Here is a 20106-nt window from a genome sequence, read left to right as displayed (position 1 = left end):
AAGGCGGATTTTTGTTACCTTGGCAACACGGGGCTGAAATCTGATTGGATACGCCGGGTCATGTAGAGTCAGGTGACGTAGTATAAAGAGCGACAGCAGACTCTCTCCTATAAGATTCAGGTGATGCAGTATCAAGAGCGACAAAGTCCATATAAGGAAGAGATGATGTAGTGGATGGATGGGTGAAACACAGGATGTTAGTATTAGTCCTGTGTGCTAACTAGACTTAATAGTTTCAGTCGCAGTTGATTAGGCTTGAGTTTAAGTGGATCCTTTCGCAATGCTAACCATGTAAAAACATATAAACAAAACATAAACACACGCAGTAATGTGTGCCCTGGTGGAAATTGTTGTGGGCTACTGACACCTGGGTGCAAATAGCATCTGCCAGCTATGCCTTTTTCTTTCCTTTTTCCCGACAGCACAGAGCTAAACTAAAGCAGAAAGACCCTGAGCTTGAATCATGATGCAGCAAAGGAGTAATGGTATAATGAAGATGTTTTTTATCCCCGGGAAGAATGACTTTTCTCAGCCAAGGGAACACCATGCCCCTTTAGCTTCAGTCAAAAGCCCACAGAAGGGCAATTTCAATGTCTGGAGAGCTTAAATTTAAAATTGCCTGCCTCTGTGTGTGTGTGTGTGTGTGTGTATGTGTGTATGAGGACTCATTCAGCCCTTACCATAGGCTGTGTACTTTGTGCCTTTAGCTCACTTGATTAAGCCGCTTTGATCTAGGCCCAATATTATTAGCCAAAATTAGTTCATTTAAACTCTTTGTCAAAGTCATTTTCACAGGCAGACTGATATGCAGTGGTATCCATTATAAAGATCCACTAATCACCAGGTTTTTCTTTTTTTTTTTTTTAACATGCTTGAAAGGCCCCATCCCAAATCTTTGCCCCAGATACCCAGCGCCCAATCATCATTATCCTGATTATTTCTGGACATATTTCAAAGTGCCCTCTGGGTTTCTACAGAAGAAGAAGAAGCTTGATGAGACAGGTGGGAACTTCTCACAGCAGGAAGGTTTTTCCCAGACTCCTCATAAAAAGTGCGGTTCTGCATTAATTAGCCGGAGCTAAATTTTGCTGTGTTTCCCGCCGTGTGGGCTTGCAGGGATGGGGGCAGCGTTTTCGCAGCAGGCGGGCACACGGGGACCCCGTCTTCACCCCCGCCAGTCATAGAACTGGGCTGACAGATGAGCAGAGACAGAAACCCTGGAGGCTCATTAACCAGGAGGCATAATCATCTCTGGATAGATCTCCTCCTCTTCTTCCTGCCTACCGCTGAGGTGACAGCACCACACTGAGCTGTGATGTAGTGAGACGAGGTTTCAACTGAATTTTGTTGAGGAAAAGTTCCTAAAATTCAAACCAAACTCCTTTTTTTATTATGTGTTGTTTCATTCAGTGTCTCAGTCGGTACATTTCCAAACACTTGATATACCAGGTTACTCAGAGAAACCAGGGAATCTAATCTAATCTTTTTTATCTTTTATTTAATACTTATACATATACCTATATTACCTGTATAAGTACAAAATGCATCAGAATTTTTACAAATAGACAAATGTTCAGCTCTTTAAACCTACACATTTAAACTTCTAAGGCTTTATGTAGTTTCAGTACTAGTCCGACTTCAGATGGAATTATTTTAATACGTGGATATGTTGCTGTCTGTAATGATCTGTCCTTTCATCCTAACTTCCCGCTGTTACGCTAACACTTTCCCTCTCTAAGGCATGGTTTAAAGTCTTTGTTCTGCACATGCGCACTTGAAAAAAGTCAATTAGAGACCTGTGTTACATGTTAACACAGCCAAGAAATAAGCCTTTTCCATGAGAAATGTAGTGGGAAGATCAGGTCTCTCTACTCCCCTACTTCAGTTATAGAACATGGGTTTGTCATCCAACTGAAATCACACTTTGTTATCCTTTTTACATGAAAAAAAAATGTGTTTGTTATTTAAAGAACAAAAAAAGTCATTGAGGAAATATGTCAGTGTTACAGAGTACCTGTATTACACTGCCCCAGGTAGCTAGCTAAAATTCCAGATATTTGGTGGCGACCAAAACAGAGCTAAAAGAAGACTGAGTATTGGACTTGAAATAAATTGAAATTAATGGCAACATTGATCTGTATTTGCCAGAAAGTAGTTAGCACTGGAGCTAAAACAGCAGCATCTAACTAGACCAAAGTGACATTTGCATTTAGGTTTACATGCTGCTTAATGTTCTGCAGCTGAGCAGCTAATTGCTAGCTACCCTAAAAAGGAAAGTATATTCTTTTTTTGTTTGTTTGTTTTATGGCCCAAAACTTTGCAGTTTTGAACTTTCAAGCTCTAAAAACCAACTGTGCTCTACATGAACAGCACAAAGTTGCAGACAGACACAGTTAGCAGCTAGCTAGTGACCATGGCGGGGCATATGGTAGCTAGCTAAAAAGCAACGGCTTCCTGAATATCAACTTATAGCATCATTACACAACTATTATCAATCCCCGTCAATTAATTTGACCAATTGATAGGCGTTGTTTTCTGTGCATGAGCTGTTCCCAGTACCTGTAACCACATCCTGTAATTACCGCTTGTGGCTGTAGAGGGCGCTGTTGCTGCTGCTGCTGTGATCTTGCTATAAAAGGTGATAAAATGTCAGTGTTGTGTTCTCAGCTTTTTTCTGCTGCTAGAAGCCTCAAAAAAATAAGTTACTGCAGATGCTAAGTGCGTGTAAACACTGACTGACAGCCAGTGGTTGCCAAAAGAAAACACATATCATTGATATTCCAGAAACAGGGGCCATTTTAAAAATGAGAGGGCAATGAATTTATCTTGACAGAAATCTGTCTGCTCAGAGAAGGGCAATCCAGTCAACTCCCCCTGCTGAGACAGACAATGCATTTTCAGAGCCTTAACTTGGAGGCAGGAAAACAGGAGGAGGTAGACAGAGAGAAAAATAAAGAAACAGAGACATAAAGAGTGACAGTGAGAGACAGAACTAATAACCTTAGTAAAATGGATTCTTAACTGACACGGCTGAGAGGAGTCACAATATAAAGACATTCAGCGGTTTGTTCATGAGAGTGAAGAGGAGAGGAAGTAAAAAAATCAACCATATGAAGTGGAAGCCCCTGGTGACAGAAGCAAAAAAGCTATTTGCATCAAATAGCCTGTGGCTGTATATATCTGTGAGACCTGAAGCCTTTAATATTGGCCTTGTGCGATGGAACAAAGCTTCAGTGTGATTGAGTGGGGCTGAGTTCGAGTAAAGCACCTCTCTACTAGCAAGGTCAAAGCCAGTGATGGTGCCGGGAAGTTATCATTTGTCAGTCAACAATCACCAAGAGACCACGGAGGCCAACGGAGGGTCCAGAGGGTACTGGGACACACACACACACACACACACACACTCACGTAGATGCATGCAGAAAATCCCATCATGCCCCGTGTGGTATGTTATTTATCACAGGGGTTTTTTATCTATATGATAACCTGGACATGTGGATTAGAAGAGGAAAACAGCACAAGGAAGAGATGATAAAAAAGGCTATTAACTGTGTAACAGTGGAAATGAGGGACACCTACCCTTTGCTCCTGTGTGGCTACAAAAGTCTGGAAGCCGGGGGCCACGCCGAAGCCCAGCTCGTGAACAAACGGGGGCTCCGCCTGGCTGTGGATCTGCACTCGCACACCTGCCTCGAAGGCTGTATCCTCTGGAAAGGAGACAGATGAAAAGGTCCAGTGAGCTGATTTATTCAGTCAATAAACAAACAGAAACAGAAATGTGCCAGAAAAAATAAACTTTGAATGTCTTTTGGCTTTTCAACTGGTTCAGATAAACCCAAACACTCAAACAGATGTTGTTGCAGAGACTTTAAAACTGAATTTCCTGTTTGAAACAACCTTTTAGCGATGAATATCTGGCTTTTCGACTCAAAGCTGCAGGCTTTTAAGATTGTCTTTATCATAACACACTCTCAAAAATGTGTGGTCCCATTTGTCTTGACATCAAACACAAATAGGGAGGAAGGCTTGGTGCTGACTCCGTAGATGAAAGGACCTTTATATCCTGCCACTGCACACACACATATAGACGCAAGGACGAAAAGAGCCATAACATTTATGGGAAAAGAGAGAGCGGGCTTTGTAGAAATCGATAATGTTCTCTCTCCTCATGTCCTCACATTCAGTAGTGTGTGTGCTCCCGGACATTCAATCAAGACTCTCCACTGCCAACCGACCTGACGGACACCTCGGGCTGCTCTGCAACCAACACGTCAAAGCCTTTCAGCCTCACAAATAAACACAGGGAAACCGCAGCCTGCTATAATATACTCATCAATCAAACATCTGCAGTGACTGATACAGCGACGGCTCAGATGTATTCATGTTAAGGGACAGATGAAGGGATCAAACGCACACTCTTTGGCATGCATGTGCGCGATTGCTGTTGCTTTCAAAGAGCATTGCTGTCAAAGAGTACAGTAAGTGTGAGTGAAAGAAACACTGGCTGTGTGAGAGAGATAATCAGAGTGTGTGCATATCATGTTTTTGAGGCGAGAGAGAGAGAGAGTGTAAAAATGATGACAGACTGCTGACTCTGTTCATGTGTGCGTGGAAGTTAAATCATTTTTGTGTCCTGTCCTGTGCAGTGTCCGCTCCGATCCTGTAATATATAGTATCATGTCCTTTGTAATGAAGGTCTTGTACTTGCACTGTATGTGGTTGACAGGTTTTATGTCCTTCATATCTCACCCTACACTGTCCATCTTTGTAATTTGTCATTATTAATGTGTCCATTGTACCATTAAGAAGCTATTACCTCTTTGTGTATTCAGGAATTACACTTTTTGACTGGATTAACATCATTTAGACACAAAAAGGCAACTGCAACACCACAATTTTTAAATATATAATACACTGTGTGGCTACATATTTAATTCAGCCATCTTATTCAAAACCACAGGCTTTAACCTGTAGCCTCCACGCCTCTGGGAAGACCCTCCATATCCTGGACCTCAAGCTGCAGGGATTTGATCCTATTCAGCCGCAAGCATTATCGAGGTGGCCCAGTGTTGTTGGGTGATAAGGCTTGGCTCACAGTCAGTGTTTATCAAAAGGTGTTGGATAGAGTTGAGGTAAGGACAAGGATCTCCACATACTTTTAGCTATATGGTGTTATCTAGTCAACTGCTGTCTGGCTACATCTAATCTAAAAGGCCAAATACAATCATATCAGGCTGAACTTAAATGGACAGAAATATGTTTTTGCTGCTGAATCCGTCCGCAGCAGTTCAGGTTCAGCATCTGTGGTTAAGTACCTTGTACAGCCCCACTTCAAATAGTCTCACTTATAGCTCTTTTACCTCTTTTGGTTTTCAGGCTAAATTCTGGTCAAAAATCTGCCAATTTGGGCCAACCAGGTCAATCATCCTCAATAAAGACAATCCAGAAAAAACTCACAAATAAATCACATTTTATGATTATGCAGGTCATGTCTTCATGGATGTGACTTTGTGCAGTTGAAGCAGGAAACTGTGTCACGGTTGATGAAGGACCCAAATGCGGTCCACACCGACAAGTCTTTGGCAGTTCAGTGATTTATTAGACAACGACAACAAAAAAGGCAACAAAAGGTTTACAGGCTGGTGAGGAAGGCAAAGGTCCAGACGCAAACAGATCTAATGTGGAGCAGGCAGAAATCCAACACCAGAAAAACAGGCCAAAAAGTCCAAACACTGGGGTGTCTGCAAACGCAACATAATGCTCTGACAGCTCAAGAGGGGAAAGACAAGACGCATATACACGTATACACACAGGACTAATTTACTAAAGAGACAAAAGTGACAGAGAAATGGCAGAAAAAAGACAGGAAGTAAGACCACAGCAGACAATTTCAAAATAAAACAGGAAATAGAGCCTCACAAGGGGCAAATAATAACAAACTGCAGCAGCAGCATTAATTTAAACTATGGTCGTGTTAAAGCCTATTCTAATGTGGGGTATCCCTCCTTTGTCATTTGGTGACTTAATTGCCTCTGCCATTTGATCATAATTGGATATAAAATATGTTAATGTGGCATGTTAAAGGAAAACACAACTATACAGCACGTCTTTATGGTGGCTGTTAGATAAATGCTCCATTAGCAGCCATAGCACAGCTAGATCTTACACAATTAGCCACTGTTGTCCAAAAAAAACGATTAAAAACACATTTAAAAAGCCATACTATTGTGCTGGGTGACATATTCCTTCATTACACTGAACACTCAACAGTGTAAACAAGGAACTGCATCCCTGACCCTGGAAATAGAGACACTAAGTACACTGGCTGTTCACTGCGATAAAGGAATGTGACTTCTCAGTGTGTCTTTAATGGTATTTAAACAACAACTGAGTTCAATAACAGAGGTACTGTATGAGCTATATACAGACAGAAGAAATTCATCATTTGTTTTGGTCTTGTCAAAGAATGTGAATGTGAAAAGATTCTTTTTGACACATTAGCGTATATTGGCGGAGGTTTGACGATATACAATTTTCTATAATTACACAGTTGCTAAACATAACTTTGCTGCTCTTAGTAACTAATTAGCAGCACTAATACAGTTACTGTTTCAACTAGCCGTTCTCTGTTGCACAAAAACAGCCTATACTATCTGTTTGTTCAGCTGTTGTGTGTTTGCACATTAGTCAGTGAAAGCACTAGCTGCAAAACAAACATCCACATGTTAATATATTGGCTGAGTATACTGTATGGATTTAATGTCAGATGTTTGTAGTGAATATGGGTTAGTATTAGAGCAGCTGAAAATAGACTGAATTTGGCATTTTTCATTTCATTTTATCATTATAGGTGACATTCACAAAATGAACAAACTGCCAAAAAATGTGTGAAACTCTACCTTTAAATAAATGTGTTTTTGAAAATGTCATGGATGGTTATTTATACTCAGAATAACGTCACATGGATCAGGAACAAGAAGAGGTATTGTGAATTGTTTTCTACTGGTGGAGACAGCTCTTGGCAAGTGAAGGAATAAAATTTGATGCTGAACTTGTGATGTTTCTTCTAGACTTGCAAGTAAACAGCTGTTAATGCTAACGCTGGCTATGTAGCGATGTAACTTACATAGAGCACCTTTAATCTACAAAATGTTTCAGCTGCATTGTCCTGCATTACACTGCCTTGTTATTCTCGAGTCAGATGATCAAACAGATGCTTATAAAGATAAATAAACAACTGATAAGTAATATAGATACTTGTAAAAAAAAAACTGTGATTAATTGAGAAAGTGGATTCAGACTGTTTAAGAGCTTTATTTTATGTGAAGAGACATTAATTTGCACCGAACAAGGCAGAACACGAGACCTCTAATTGAGATCTCTAACTGGAGAGTGAAAATGAGATGTTTGTGTTTGCACACTGTATCTGTCTGTCTGAACAAACAATGAGAAAGTGTTTGTGTTTATGTGTGCGTGTGTGTGCGAGTTAGAGATCAGAGCAAACGGGGCTCACTGTGCTTGTTTGTGCCCCAGTCAGTTCAACTCTCCTTATCAAAAGATGATCAAGAGGATTGTGGATAACCATGTTTGTTATATCTGACTGTGGCTTGAGCAGAATCAGAGATAGCTCTGTAGTTACTACGTGTTTCATCACCGTTATCACACTCATTTGACTTGAAATGAGTCAACAAAATAAGAGAGGCAGACTAAATTAGGATGCTATCAGCAGCCACAATCATAACTTAGATCTTGCTGCTTTGTATCACGGTGAATAAATTCAGGTGGTGTTCTGCCTTCACATCCGTCCTCCTTCAGCATTTTAATGTGATTCCACATTTTGCTGTGGAGAAAACATGGGAGGAAGTGTATTTTTTAAGTAAAATTTCTTTGTACTTGTTGGAAGGTGTGTGGTAACATGTTCTCTTGTTTAGACACCTCTGAGGAGCACTGACACTTCCTCTCCACCTGTCTGACACACATTTACAACTCGGTACTAGGTACTTTTTGTCTAGTAACACCACATCCCCTCAATATCTCACATTTGTCCGCTTGATGTCACAGTCGGGACTGGGCATGTCAGGCTTCGTAAGAAGTCTATATTGGGTTTTTAATATGAGTTTGAACATATTTGGCAAGTTGAAGCAAACTTTAACGTCAAAGTGAATGAGTATATCCTCAAAAAGTGTCTATTTTATATTCATTTTTTTAGCCAGTCTGGTGGTGTAGTCCAGAAATTCAGCCCTGGACTTCATCATCAGGATTTGTCCCGGTATGTCCAATTATCTCTCAGCAGCTATTGGATTAGACTGCCATAAAATTTTGTACAGACATTACTGATGAATCCTAATGACTTTGGTTGATTCCCTGATGTTTCAGGGGTTGACATTTGTTAGTGAAATGTATTGACAACAATTGAGTGGATTGCAATTAAAGTACATAGAGGGATTCATGGCACCCAGAGGTTTAATGCCAATAACTTTGGGGATCCTTTGACTTTTCACCAAGCATCATAATCAGGTTAAATTTTTAGTTTGTCCAGTTCTTTGATTAATAACTTAACACTTGCAAAATGACCAGCATTCTTCTTTGCCTCTGCTGTTCTACTTGTTTGGTGCTAATGCTAGCATGCTAACACACAACATTAAGATGGTGAACATCTACATCTACATTGTCATTGTGACTATGTTAGCATTTAGCTCAAAGGAACACTGTGCTACAGAGCTGCTAGCATGACTGTATACACTTAGTTTAATATATGTTTCTATGATTTTTAGCATCTTTCGCTAAAGTATTCCTCTGAGGAATTTGATATTTGTGCACATTTTAACCAGATTTCTATTGTAACTGTTAAAAAAAACTCTATTCTAAACTCTATTCTACTCTAAAATATTATTCACAAAAACACTGAGTAAAAGGACTGAACATGCTCACACATAGGTTATACAGTTCCTTTTTACCTTCAAAATCACACAACAAAGTAGCGGGTCTGGAGTTTTCCACATTGTCATGGACTCCACACTTACACTCTCATTGCCTCGTTACTCCAGTAAACATTGTCCTATTGTCATTGTATTGTTTAGTAATTCAGATATTATCTTCAAATCTACATTAGGCACGTTTTGTTTCATCTCATTTTAACGTACAAACTGAAGCTGCAGCAGAAAAACTGTCACATCATGCCTGAGCTAAAATGCTTTATCTGCCCTGTTTGCACAAAATATTATTATTATAATTTTGCTGTTGGGTGTAAATTTACTTTGTGCAGCCATAGAGAAAAATCACAGTTTACACCGAGAATGAAAATGAAAGAAAATGTCCTCTAAACAGCAGCAAATGAGCACTGCATCCTGAGACAGCTGCAGTCACTCGTGACACTGCAGCTGAAAATCTCCTAAGAAAATATTACACAGCTAACACCAGCAATAATTAAAGATACATCACTTTCTAGATACTGACATGCTTAAAATTTAAACAGTAACCTCTTGCTGTCATTTGTCCTCACTGATGTAAGACGTTCTGGTGCATTAAAAGACAGACAGCTTTAAGTTTTAAAGTTTTCAACACAATGACCAAACACTACAAAGGGAAACGACACAAGAGGAAAAGATAAAAAGGATCAAGGACTTTCCACTTCCATCTTGCACTTGCTTTAACCTGTTACAGAACAAACATCCTTCTGCTCCTTTCAGATGCTTCTCAGAGTGCTCTTCACCATTGGCTTTGATTTAATAACAGCAGAAGAGTGGAGAGATGTTAGGACTGCACTCAAACGCTTGTCAGGGGCTTTACTCGCCTGTTTGCCACAGAAAATGGGAGCTAAGATCTGAGACGATAGACGGCACATTGACGGAAAACAGAAAACAGGAGGAGACAGAGAGCACACACTGGTGATAACTTGTACCAGTGTTTACCTACATAGTGCTGTGGCTGTAAATGAAATAAAGCAGCTTTCAGATTTCAGCTGGAAAAAGACGTACATGTTGTATAAAGTACAGCAGCAATCAATGAGAGAAAGAAAAGAGAGATATTAAAAAACTCAATCTAATGCGCCTCTCTCCCTTTCTCACAGAAGAGATAAATAAAGAGTTCAATAACTCTTTGCATCTCTTTCCCATTCTGCCTCACTCTACCAGATATAGATATAGTGGGTGAGCATGATGTAAACGGTTGCTTGGAAACTCTGAAATGTCAGGTTATGATTGGCGATTCAATCTAAAACAGCGTGATGTGAATGATTAAAAATAATAATGACAATAATAAAAAGATGTTGAAAAGTCTTTGATATAAGAAGAAATGTCATGACAGTTTCACGGGCTGGGGGGTGTTTTAAAGGCTTTTAAACATTTTGTAGCTTGGCTGCTGAAGGGAAACGTGCTGGGGCGCTGAGCGAGAAAGCAGACTACTTTGATCAAGGCGCACTTGACGAATCTGATATTGGAAAAGGCCTGTCCAAGTCTGAAACTTCAGATGAGCTGCCAGCCAAGAGAGAGAGAGAGCGAGAGAGAGATCAGTGCGTAGCAGAAGTTGAACTAATGATTCAAAAATTAAAGATTTGAAAGTGTGACGCAACAAGGAATTCTTGCATTTTAAAAAAACGTTTCAGCGTCTGTGTGCTGGTGGCTGCTTTTATTTAATTTCAAAATACTATTCTGAGCATCAGCGTTCACAAAAACAAGAGGCTTGTGCCTGGGATCGAAGATGCAGCAAGCATCATCAAAGGTCCAGCTCCTTCTCCACCTCGGCTGCATTCGTATAGGAACTGAAGGAAAAAACACTTGTGGGTAAATGGTGGTTTGATTCAGAGTCCTAATCACTTAGGTTGAATTCCTGGTGCCCTTCATGAAAACATCTAAGTCTGCTTGATAAAATATCTTCCGGGCAGCTACAGTGTGGACAGAAATAACAGACAGACACATCCAACCCATTTATTATTTCCATCGCTGAGCAGTTTGGTCAGCAGCACAGCGAGGAGAAAGCTGGGTATCCAGGCAACGGGCCATCTGTTTTCTCCCACCACTCAAACTTATATCCGTCTTGTCCTCTTCGTTTTTCACACCATGAAGCGTGTTGTGTGTAGTGTGTGTGTGTGTGTGTGTTTTTTAAATGTTTGTCCATCGTGATAAAGTGAGGAGGAGTGTCATGGCTGGCCTGCAGCTCCCTGGGCTGAGCAGTGTGCTAATAGAACCCCAGAGACCGACTGCTGGCCTCTGGGTGATGGACAATAAGAAAAGCCATGGGAGGGAGGAGAAGGTGTGGATGGACATAAAGGTAATTGGTGGAGGGAGGAGGAGATGGAGGGGAGGTGGGGGAGTCCTTGTGCAATGTGCGCCCATTGTGTCTGCAAGGAGAACTGGCTCAGTTGAGGAGACGGTGCGCTCCCCGCTGAGGCTGACTCAGCTCATCTGGGCTAATTAAACCACACAGAGATAAACAAGGGCACTGGGAACTGGAGCCTGCTGGGAGCCGGAGCTCTGCATGCTGTCAGGGTGGTGGCTGGAGTACAGGCTGTTTGAAGGGAAATAAGAACCCGAGGGGGGTTCAGGAGGGTGTGTGGGACCTGAGGATGAACACAAGAGGAAGGGGGGGGGGGGGGTGACAGGATGTGGGATTTTTTGATGATGGATCTTCTTTAAGTTTGAGCCCAGAGTAAATAATGTCCATCTGCTGGGCGGCTCGTAGCTCGGCCGGTTGCTCTGGGAACTCCCCCCGTCTGCCCTTCCACTCGCTTCAGACGTGAGCTGGCCATTCAATGAGCTTCACTGAGGAACCGCTCAGGCAGCCAGCCTCCCTAAAACACTCAATTGGAACCATTAAGAAGATCTCTAATACTCACATCAATATGGAGGGTAATTTAAAGTTGCACTACTTTATAACAAAGATTATCAAAGAGGCTTCAGTGCTCGGCTTGAAAGGGTTTTAAATATGCATTATGATCACTGAAAAGTCTCTGTTCTCTAAGGAAAAATATCATCAGAGCCACTCAGAACTGGAGGTACAGATAGTGACAGTGTTTTGAATGCTTTGTTTAGAGGCTTATTCAGGGTGAATACAACAGAAGAATATCTTTGACATCCACAGACATCAGTGTAACAAGAAGTGCTTGAAGTGGAAAAATGTGCCAGTGACCTAAAAATAAGCATTTTGGTGACAATGTGGGCAAATCCATGAGTATTAGACTCGACGTGGTGCTGCAGGTGAGAGAAACAAAACAAAACACACTGCTTTAAATAGCATTAATTGCTCATGATCATCTCACATATCGTGAAAACCTTACAAACCCTACACTCAATTTTCTGCAGCTTTATTTGATTTGAAATTTAATACAATTTTCTGGGTGTGAAACTGTCCCTGAAGTGATTTCATCTGGAGGAAAACTTAATCATTTCTGTGTTAATTACAGCAAAATTAAATAATGTGAACGTAGGAAAGAAAATACTGAGGGCTCCAAGGCTCAGTTTTGGGACACAACTGGGGAAATAAAGTTTTAAATACTTTATTTGATTTTCACCGTCTCAGATTCTTTTAAATATTTCCTTTGTTTCTTTTCCGTTAGGAAATACAGTATGTCTCATTCACAAGTCAATATGCTTAAAATAGGAGGAGGGCAAAAAGAAAAAGAAGATAGAAATAAGAAAGAAGGTGGAGGTGTGAGAGACCACTGTGGTAAATAAGGCCTCATGATTTCCACTTGAAAAGAAAAGAGCAAAAAAGACTCCTCAGCTCCTTCTTGAGTGAAGGAGAAAGGTTTGAAAGAAGGCAATGTGATTTTGGATGGCGAGGGATGTGTGAAGTTTTTATTTCTTACGGACTTTGATCTGTTCAAAGTCAGTCAGACAGGATGAGTGTGTCGTCTGGCCTACCTGTGTCTCCCCACACCGGCAGGTACTCGTCCTGCTGGATGTCCAGCATGATCTCTAGGCCGTTTCCTGTCCCTCCCTTCATGGTGGTGCGGAGCGTCTTCCCCTCCTCTGCGGCGTTGAACACATAGCACTTCCCATACCTGGTGAACACCTGAGAGGAGACAGAGAGAAAGGGAGAGGGAGGACTGATTAGTGACGACTCATTAATCCTGATGCACAGACACAGAACTGTAAAGATAACACTGCAGTAGATGCACTCGATAATTTCACATTGATGTTTACAAATCCTGCTTTTCATTGTTCCCCTATCACAACCCTCTCTAAATGATCAATCAGTGTCTCTTGTATTTTGCATTTGAACCTATGGCAGGTTTTGCAATAGTATCCAGTTCAGTTCAGTTCAGTCAGTCAAATGAGAAATGCTTGCAGTCATGTGATGATAATACAACACAGAGGTATACTAAGTAAGTACATACTTTTTAACTAAAATATCTCAAGTACAAGGTGCAAAACAACAAAACAATCTCTAAAAAACTAGTTGCTAAAAAGAACTTTTAAAAAGTGTTAAAAATATAAATTTAAATTCAATTACATGTGTTTATACAAGTTTATTGCACAAGGAACAGAAGAGTTTTTACTGCCTTCACATTTGAACCAGGGTACTCTGAATGTTCAGTATGCCTCTATGCAGTGCTGCAGTCAAGTCACTAAACCTCAAGTCCGAGTCAACAAAGAAGAGTCAGAATCTAGTCACCATTAAGACACTGAGGTTGAGTCTTAGCACCAACAGACACTAAAAGTTTGCATATGAATCTACATGTAGGCTAGTGAACAGACGGTATTAACATAGATGTCAATAATTATAACTTTTGACCCAATTTACATCAACTGGGTTGAAAAGGTTAGGTGGTGATAAACGTAAGCTGCCACAGAGGCCGTTCACCCCCCCGCACCTTATCTTATTCTCTTTCTGCAGAAGCCTTCAGCTTTTTTTAATTGTGCAGGTAAAGCCTCTGTAGAGGCTGCAGAATTGAGCAACAAGTCCCAAAAAGACAGAGGTAATTTCCTAGTAATCGCTTAAAAGCAGAGAGCACCCTGCCATTACTGTAGAGCTTCAGCAAACATTCCAAAAACCCTCCACTCCTTCCATGTTGTGTTTGTGTTAACAATAGAATGACACCTCTTCTGTTAGAGGTACTGTATGTAAAGAACGATTACTTCCTCCACTAACGTCTCTCTGAACCTCCACCACCTCACCCACTGCCACCAAACGGCTCTGGGGCATTTATGAATAAGAGATCATGTTAAAATTGCAGAGTGCAGCTTATTTGAGAAGTACGTTCTGTATGTGTGTCTGTGTGTGCGCGAACATGTAAATGAGACTGTAGTTGGGGGGTCTCCACTCATGAATAGTCATCACTATAACAACCATCCACTTCAATGCCGCGATGACTGATTGAAAAGACGTGACTGATGGAAATGGCTTTCATGAACCAAGAGCAGCAACACTCTCTGGACCCCTACCAGCAGAACTGAAATGTAAAGTCTGTCTGTGAATGTATGTCCTGACTGTATGATTGCTGTTTCACAGGGTTGGCTGCAAGGCGTTCATTAGGTACAAGCAGCTAAAGAAATGTTTCTAAGGAAGCGTTTCTAATATTTTGTCCTTCGCGTTTATGTTGATGATAACAGACTATTTATTACCAACATATTGTATTATAACCCAAAATAATTCAAAAGCACCACAAACTGCAGATTGTTAAATGATCAAACAGTTGAATTAACACCTCTCTAGAACAGTTGTGACAGTAACTGATCATTACAACCTTCATGAAGGCTGGTTTTATTGCAGAACTGTTAGTTTTAGCTAGCTGTACCCAGTTAAGTAGCAACTCAGTGTATATCCCGATATTTGAGTCCAAACAAACACCCCCGTCTTGGGGTATTCATGACCTTGGACCTCTGAATTTTCTGAAAGCTCAGGAGTTTACCAGTTGTGGTGTGTTTGCTGACATTTTCAGAAATGGTGGCAGCCAACGGTGATAAACAGTGATACTCCAAATGGCCTCATCCTTTCCCCAAGTCATGCCTTTACATTTCCTGCATTACTGTACCTGCCTGCTAACTTGTACCCTTACCCTTACACAACAAACGAGGAGAAACAAGAACCTTTAGAGCAGTGTTACTTTGACTTTTGACTAGCACTAGCAAGTGCCTGCAAGCTTCTTACAGTTGAAGTATTCTTAGCCAAGTTAGCAAGGAAAAGTAACTTTTTGCAACCCCTCATGCAGCTTCAGTGCTAGCCTTCAGCCTTGCTGATGGCAGAATCAAGAAAATGAAAAGAGATAATGGAAAATGCTGATTGATACCACTTGAATTACCTGTTTCTGACTTATAAATACCCTTTGTGTCCAGTCATAATTAGGACTCAGAAACTGGTTTTTACATCTAAACAATGCATCAGTGCATGAAAAAGCAAAGAAATGTGGATGTCCTGTGTCAGCCAAGGTTTCTTATTCAAGGTAATTAAATGCTAATTCGATGGATATGGTGATATAACCAGCTATATAAGACCAATTCAGCAATCATCCAGCAGCCCTATGATGAGAGCTCTGTTGCTTGAGTTGTAGAAATGGGGTTGTTTGTCATCTCTACCTTTGACCCCATGTGATTTTTAACACAGCAGGAGGCTTGTTGAACCCAGCTGTCTTATAAGTGAAAAGAGTGAGAGATGTTGATTGTGATAATTATAATTATGTGTTACTAAAGATCAAGAGGCACTCCAGTCGACAAACAGCAGGATTTGTGCCTCATACAAAAAATATACTGTCTTGTTTTTTCCTGCACTGCCATGTGATCTATCAAGGCTAGCGTTAGTGATTATTATTAATCTCTGCCTCTTCTGCACTAAATGTTCTTCCACAGCTGTTCAGGGTTGGTGCAAAATTCAGAGAAAAGAAAAATACATTTTGTCTTCAATTTTGTGGGGTTGGAAACAGACCTGGTAGTTTTTTTTTCCTTGTTGGGAAAAACAACAAAATGGAAGTCGAAGCACACTGCCAGTGGCTGGTTTTTCAGCACTGGAGTGTTTAAGATGGATTTTTCATTTCATGCTCCTCCTCCTTTATTGACACTGGCCTTCTCATGGATGGTTTATCGACATGATTGATCGACTGGCTAATGCCATACTGCCACAGAGGTGATGCAGATCAGAAGAATATGAAGTACCACATTACAGGTTCATTCACCTCTGCAAAACAGAGGTGCTGCCGACAGATATGTATCTGCACAAAATAATGACATGCTAGGAGCTGCTGGAGCGTAGTGAAGAGGACAGCAGATAAATATTCATGGCAGCATCACTCCTCCTCAGCAGGTACAAGTTGTGGTGGCATTTTTGTTTTTTGTCTTTCTTTCTGCACTCAGACAGACTTCTAGGGCACAGAGAAGAGAAGCATCGCAGAGGTCCCAAATGGAGGAGGTCCAACATTCAACACTCATTTCTCAAGGTCTGGCAATTTCACCATGACTCTGCTGCACAGAAGCCAGACCCCATGAGCAAAAACAGTGTGTTGACACGCGCCCGAAATTACCTTGACTTTTCTTGTATGAAAGTGTTTTCTAATGATGCCTCAAATAAACTTCACTTACGCAGCTGTCCAAACCCTCACCCTCCAGAGAGCAAAACGTTCCATTTAACCCTCGCTGGCTAATTGGACAGGAGACTGTAGCATTAAGCCGAATTACCCAGCAGTCATTTGCTATTCTGTTATGTATTTGTGTATGTGATTAGAGCACAGATCGGGCTGAATATTCCTCCAATGATTGCTGATTTTTTTTTTCTTTTTCCTCGCAGTTGGCTCCGAACTGTCTACTGTCAACATCTCTCTCACCCCTGGCTGTCTTTTACAGGGAAGAATTGCTTTCAAAGGGACTCTGCTCGCTCCTGTTTCACCCCTTTTGTCAAGACTGATGATGTTTGACAGACAGGACGAGGGCCGGGTCATCATCCCATTAGACCTCAGCTAGACAGAAAGGCTCCCCCCTCAGCCACAGGATGACAAAGACGTTAACAAAACCTTGACAGTGGGGTTCTGTTATTTTGCAAATCCTTGCCTCTGACCCTGTCTCTGTCTCCCCCTCTCTTTCTCACTTCCCTGCTGATCTGCCGCCTCAGGTAGAGCTGTCAGATGGGAGAAGGTAATGAGTTCTCAAACCTGTCCAGAAATGTAGAATAGCACAGGAAACGCTGCCCTGCCTGAAAAATGTGTATCGGTGAAATGATTTATCAGTTCTCATTTAACGAGTAAATTACACCAATGAAAAGGAAAAATACATAATATTGACTATAACTGTCTGTGTTGGGAAGTTTGTCCCAGTTGTCATCTCAGTCAGCGAAGGAGAAAGTCGCCTGTAATAAAAAAGGTCATAACAACATCTGCTTGGATTCATGATTAATCAATGCTTGTGAGCCAATAACAAAGGCTACTGCTGTTTTAATTATTTGATAATGTAAGGCATAATCTCTTGTTTAGTTATAGCTGCAGGAGTAAATATTTTTAGGTAAACAACAGCTTTAGTTACTACACGCAGTGCCATGGGTATGTGTTATTTCTTAATTGCTTATGTTAGAAAATGGCTATTGTTACCTCCAAACTCTGCTTTTGTCACCTGGATGATGAAATTTAGAGATTAACCTATTGTCTATGTAAAAACAGGCAAATTTACAACATTTTCATTTACATAAGGTCTGAATAAAACAACACATGAATCAAGATTTACATGTATTTTTACTTAAGTTATACAAAAATGTGAGTATGTTATCAAGATTTGTGACTGTATTGTAACTGTATTGTCACTTTCAAACATCAGCCCCCAAATGTAGTCTCCCATCATGTTTTTGTGAATTTACTTTTTTCTTTTCCCATTTACTTTACACACAAGCAATTGGGGAATAACACTTTCTGCCCGAGAACAAGAAAAAGTAACAATTTTGTTACATAAGAGCCTTTCAGCTCTTTGTTTTGGTTTTAGAGCCTGCAAATATACTGTTCTGATTCTCTCTTACAGCTCTCAACATTTTCATTTGCGGTAGACACCTGTTTTCACTGACAGCTCTGAAAGCCCAGTGTACGCTACCTGCTAAGCACCAAACGGATGCCAGACAAAGTTAGCGACTAGCTGGTGAACGAAGTGGAGGATGTAGCAGCTGAAGAACCAGATATTTCCTTTAGAAGCTGATGAAGAACTGAAGGGAAAGTGAATAGTGGACTTTCAATAATGTTGTTGTTTGCTGGAAGTGTACGAAGTGCAATCAAAAAGTTCTGAGACTGAGAAGACCAAGAATTGTGTGTCAGGACTGTCAGATTATCTTCCAGGAAGCTGCTGACATTGTCAGCATCTTGTTTTGAACACTTCCTCACATCCAATTTGAACATTCACTGTGACAAAAAATAAAATTTTTCAGTGCACATTAGGACTGCTCCTCCACTCTGTGCTGCTCCTCTGTTCTTCTTGTTGAACATTTTTAATTGAGTCAGGGTACTGTATAAAATGTCAAAGAAGTCAAACTCAGTTGCTGCCAGTATCACATTAGTTTCCCCCCCTTATCCAAGCCAGAGGTCTGAGAGCCAACCTGCGAGCGAGAGCACACACGGCTTGGCTGCCAATTAAAACGCCTTTTGACCAACAAAACACGTCTCATCAGTATTCACAGCTGCATGTGTGAATGTCTGGAAGCGCAGAGCTGCAAACATGGCACGACCTCGCCTGTTTACCGTGTAGAACCTCCCACGGAGCACAAGTCAAAAATGACATGGCCATTAGCGTGTATTCCTGTCATGATGAAAGGTCAGCTGTTAGCACCAACCACCCACAAATCAAAGTCTTAAGCGTGCTCCAGGGAAATGCGAAGAATTTAAAATACATTCTTGTATGAATAGAGACAAACTGTACTCATGAAATGCAACATCTTCAACCAGTGTATCTCTAAATATCTGACCTTGACTGGAGAAGTCGTATGCTGGTCTCTCACAGACCCCCCTCCCATTCTGAATCTCGCTTTTCTTGCATTCAAATCCTATTTTGTTATCACTGCTTTGCAAATGGCTCGCTGACGTGATGCCAAAAAAATAGGCAGATTACTGCTCCAGAAAAGGGGATGCTATCTTCTCTTTAGTTGGTGCTCCCATTCCCACTGGCCATTTATTTATCTCCTTCTGTCCATGTAGCGTCCAAGGCCATCAAAATACCCCGAAGTGCCCCACCATATTTATAAACCCACACTTTTAATGTTACTAACAAAACAAAGCTGTATCTACCACGAGCCATATCTGCTATATGTATGTTGGCCCCTGTTCAGACATCTTTTCCATTATTTGAGTTGATTCAGTGATGCAGGCTGGACATTCTCTATTTAAAACGAATAAACAGATGAAGACTGCTTTTTGCATTTGTAATATTACAGTCTGTTTGAAATTGAACGTAATCTCCTGAAGAGCATGTTCATCACGCACCTCATGCTGACTTTGCTATTACTTTTTGTCAGTTGTGGTGTTCATGCACCATGGTGAAACACTGACATTCCTTTCCACAGGACTAAAAACAAGAGGCAGGTGAGATCTGTATTCCACTGTCACCCCTCTTGTATTTTTCCATTGCAGAATAAGCAGGTAATAAGACACTTCTCTTGCTCATCCCATTTGCATCGCAGGCAGGAGGGGATGCAAAGTGAAAAGCATTGAAGAGTAAATTGAAATGTTAAGCATAACAGTCAGCCAACCAAGTTTTATCAAATGTTATGAAGTGCCTGTGATGTGGTGTTATTCTGTGACAAATCAATATCCATATCCATTTCCAGCTGTTTTATCATAAAACCAAAGAAGACAGGGATGTTGAAGGTTAGGGAGGAGATTGGGAAGAGAGATGCCTCTTTTTTTTTAATCCTCGAGGCTTACTGAGACAAGGAGAGGAGGAGGAAAGTTTATGAAAAAGGTCTTTGAGTTGCAAGGTGTGCACTTTCTCAGCTGCCTCCTCGGCAGCGGCGGCAGCAGTTAAAATGGTTGTACTGCTGTGGGGATAAATAATGCAGAGGGCTGCTGCGTTAGCGACAAGGTTGGCACTGGGTTTGAGAAAGGAGGGGTTTGAGCACACACTTGCACACACAGCCGACTCAGTCATCATTATGGCTTTATGCACGCCACTCCACTACCTGCACGCCAAGCTCGCTTCCTATGCAACTTAAACA

The 20106-nt window shown here is 41.0% G+C and overlaps 1 protein-coding gene across 3 annotated transcripts in view; it reads right to left on the bottom strand.

The window, feature by feature from the left end:
* Positions 1–20106, bottom strand: part of asic2 (acid-sensing (proton-gated) ion channel 2) — a 325507-nt gene that overhangs the window by 14654 nt on the left and 290747 nt on the right. For all 3 annotated transcript variants that reach the window (XM_018672144.1, XM_018672143.2, XM_018672142.2), the window contains 2 exons: positions 12861–13011; positions 3580–3707 (listed from right to left, as the gene is read on the bottom strand). In XM_018672144.1, coding sequence (XP_018527660.1) covers positions 3580–3707; positions 12861–13011 — 279 coding nt within the window. The remainder of the gene's footprint in view (positions 1–3579; positions 3708–12860; positions 13012–20106) is intronic.

The sequence above is a fragment of the Lates calcarifer genome, linkage group LG11 (assembly GCF_001640805.2).
Source record: "Lates calcarifer isolate ASB-BC8 linkage group LG11, TLL_Latcal_v3, whole genome shotgun sequence".
NCBI classification, from domain to species: domain Eukaryota; kingdom Metazoa; phylum Chordata; class Actinopteri; family Centropomidae; genus Lates; species Lates calcarifer.
This window is presented reverse-complemented; position numbering and strand designations above follow the sequence as displayed.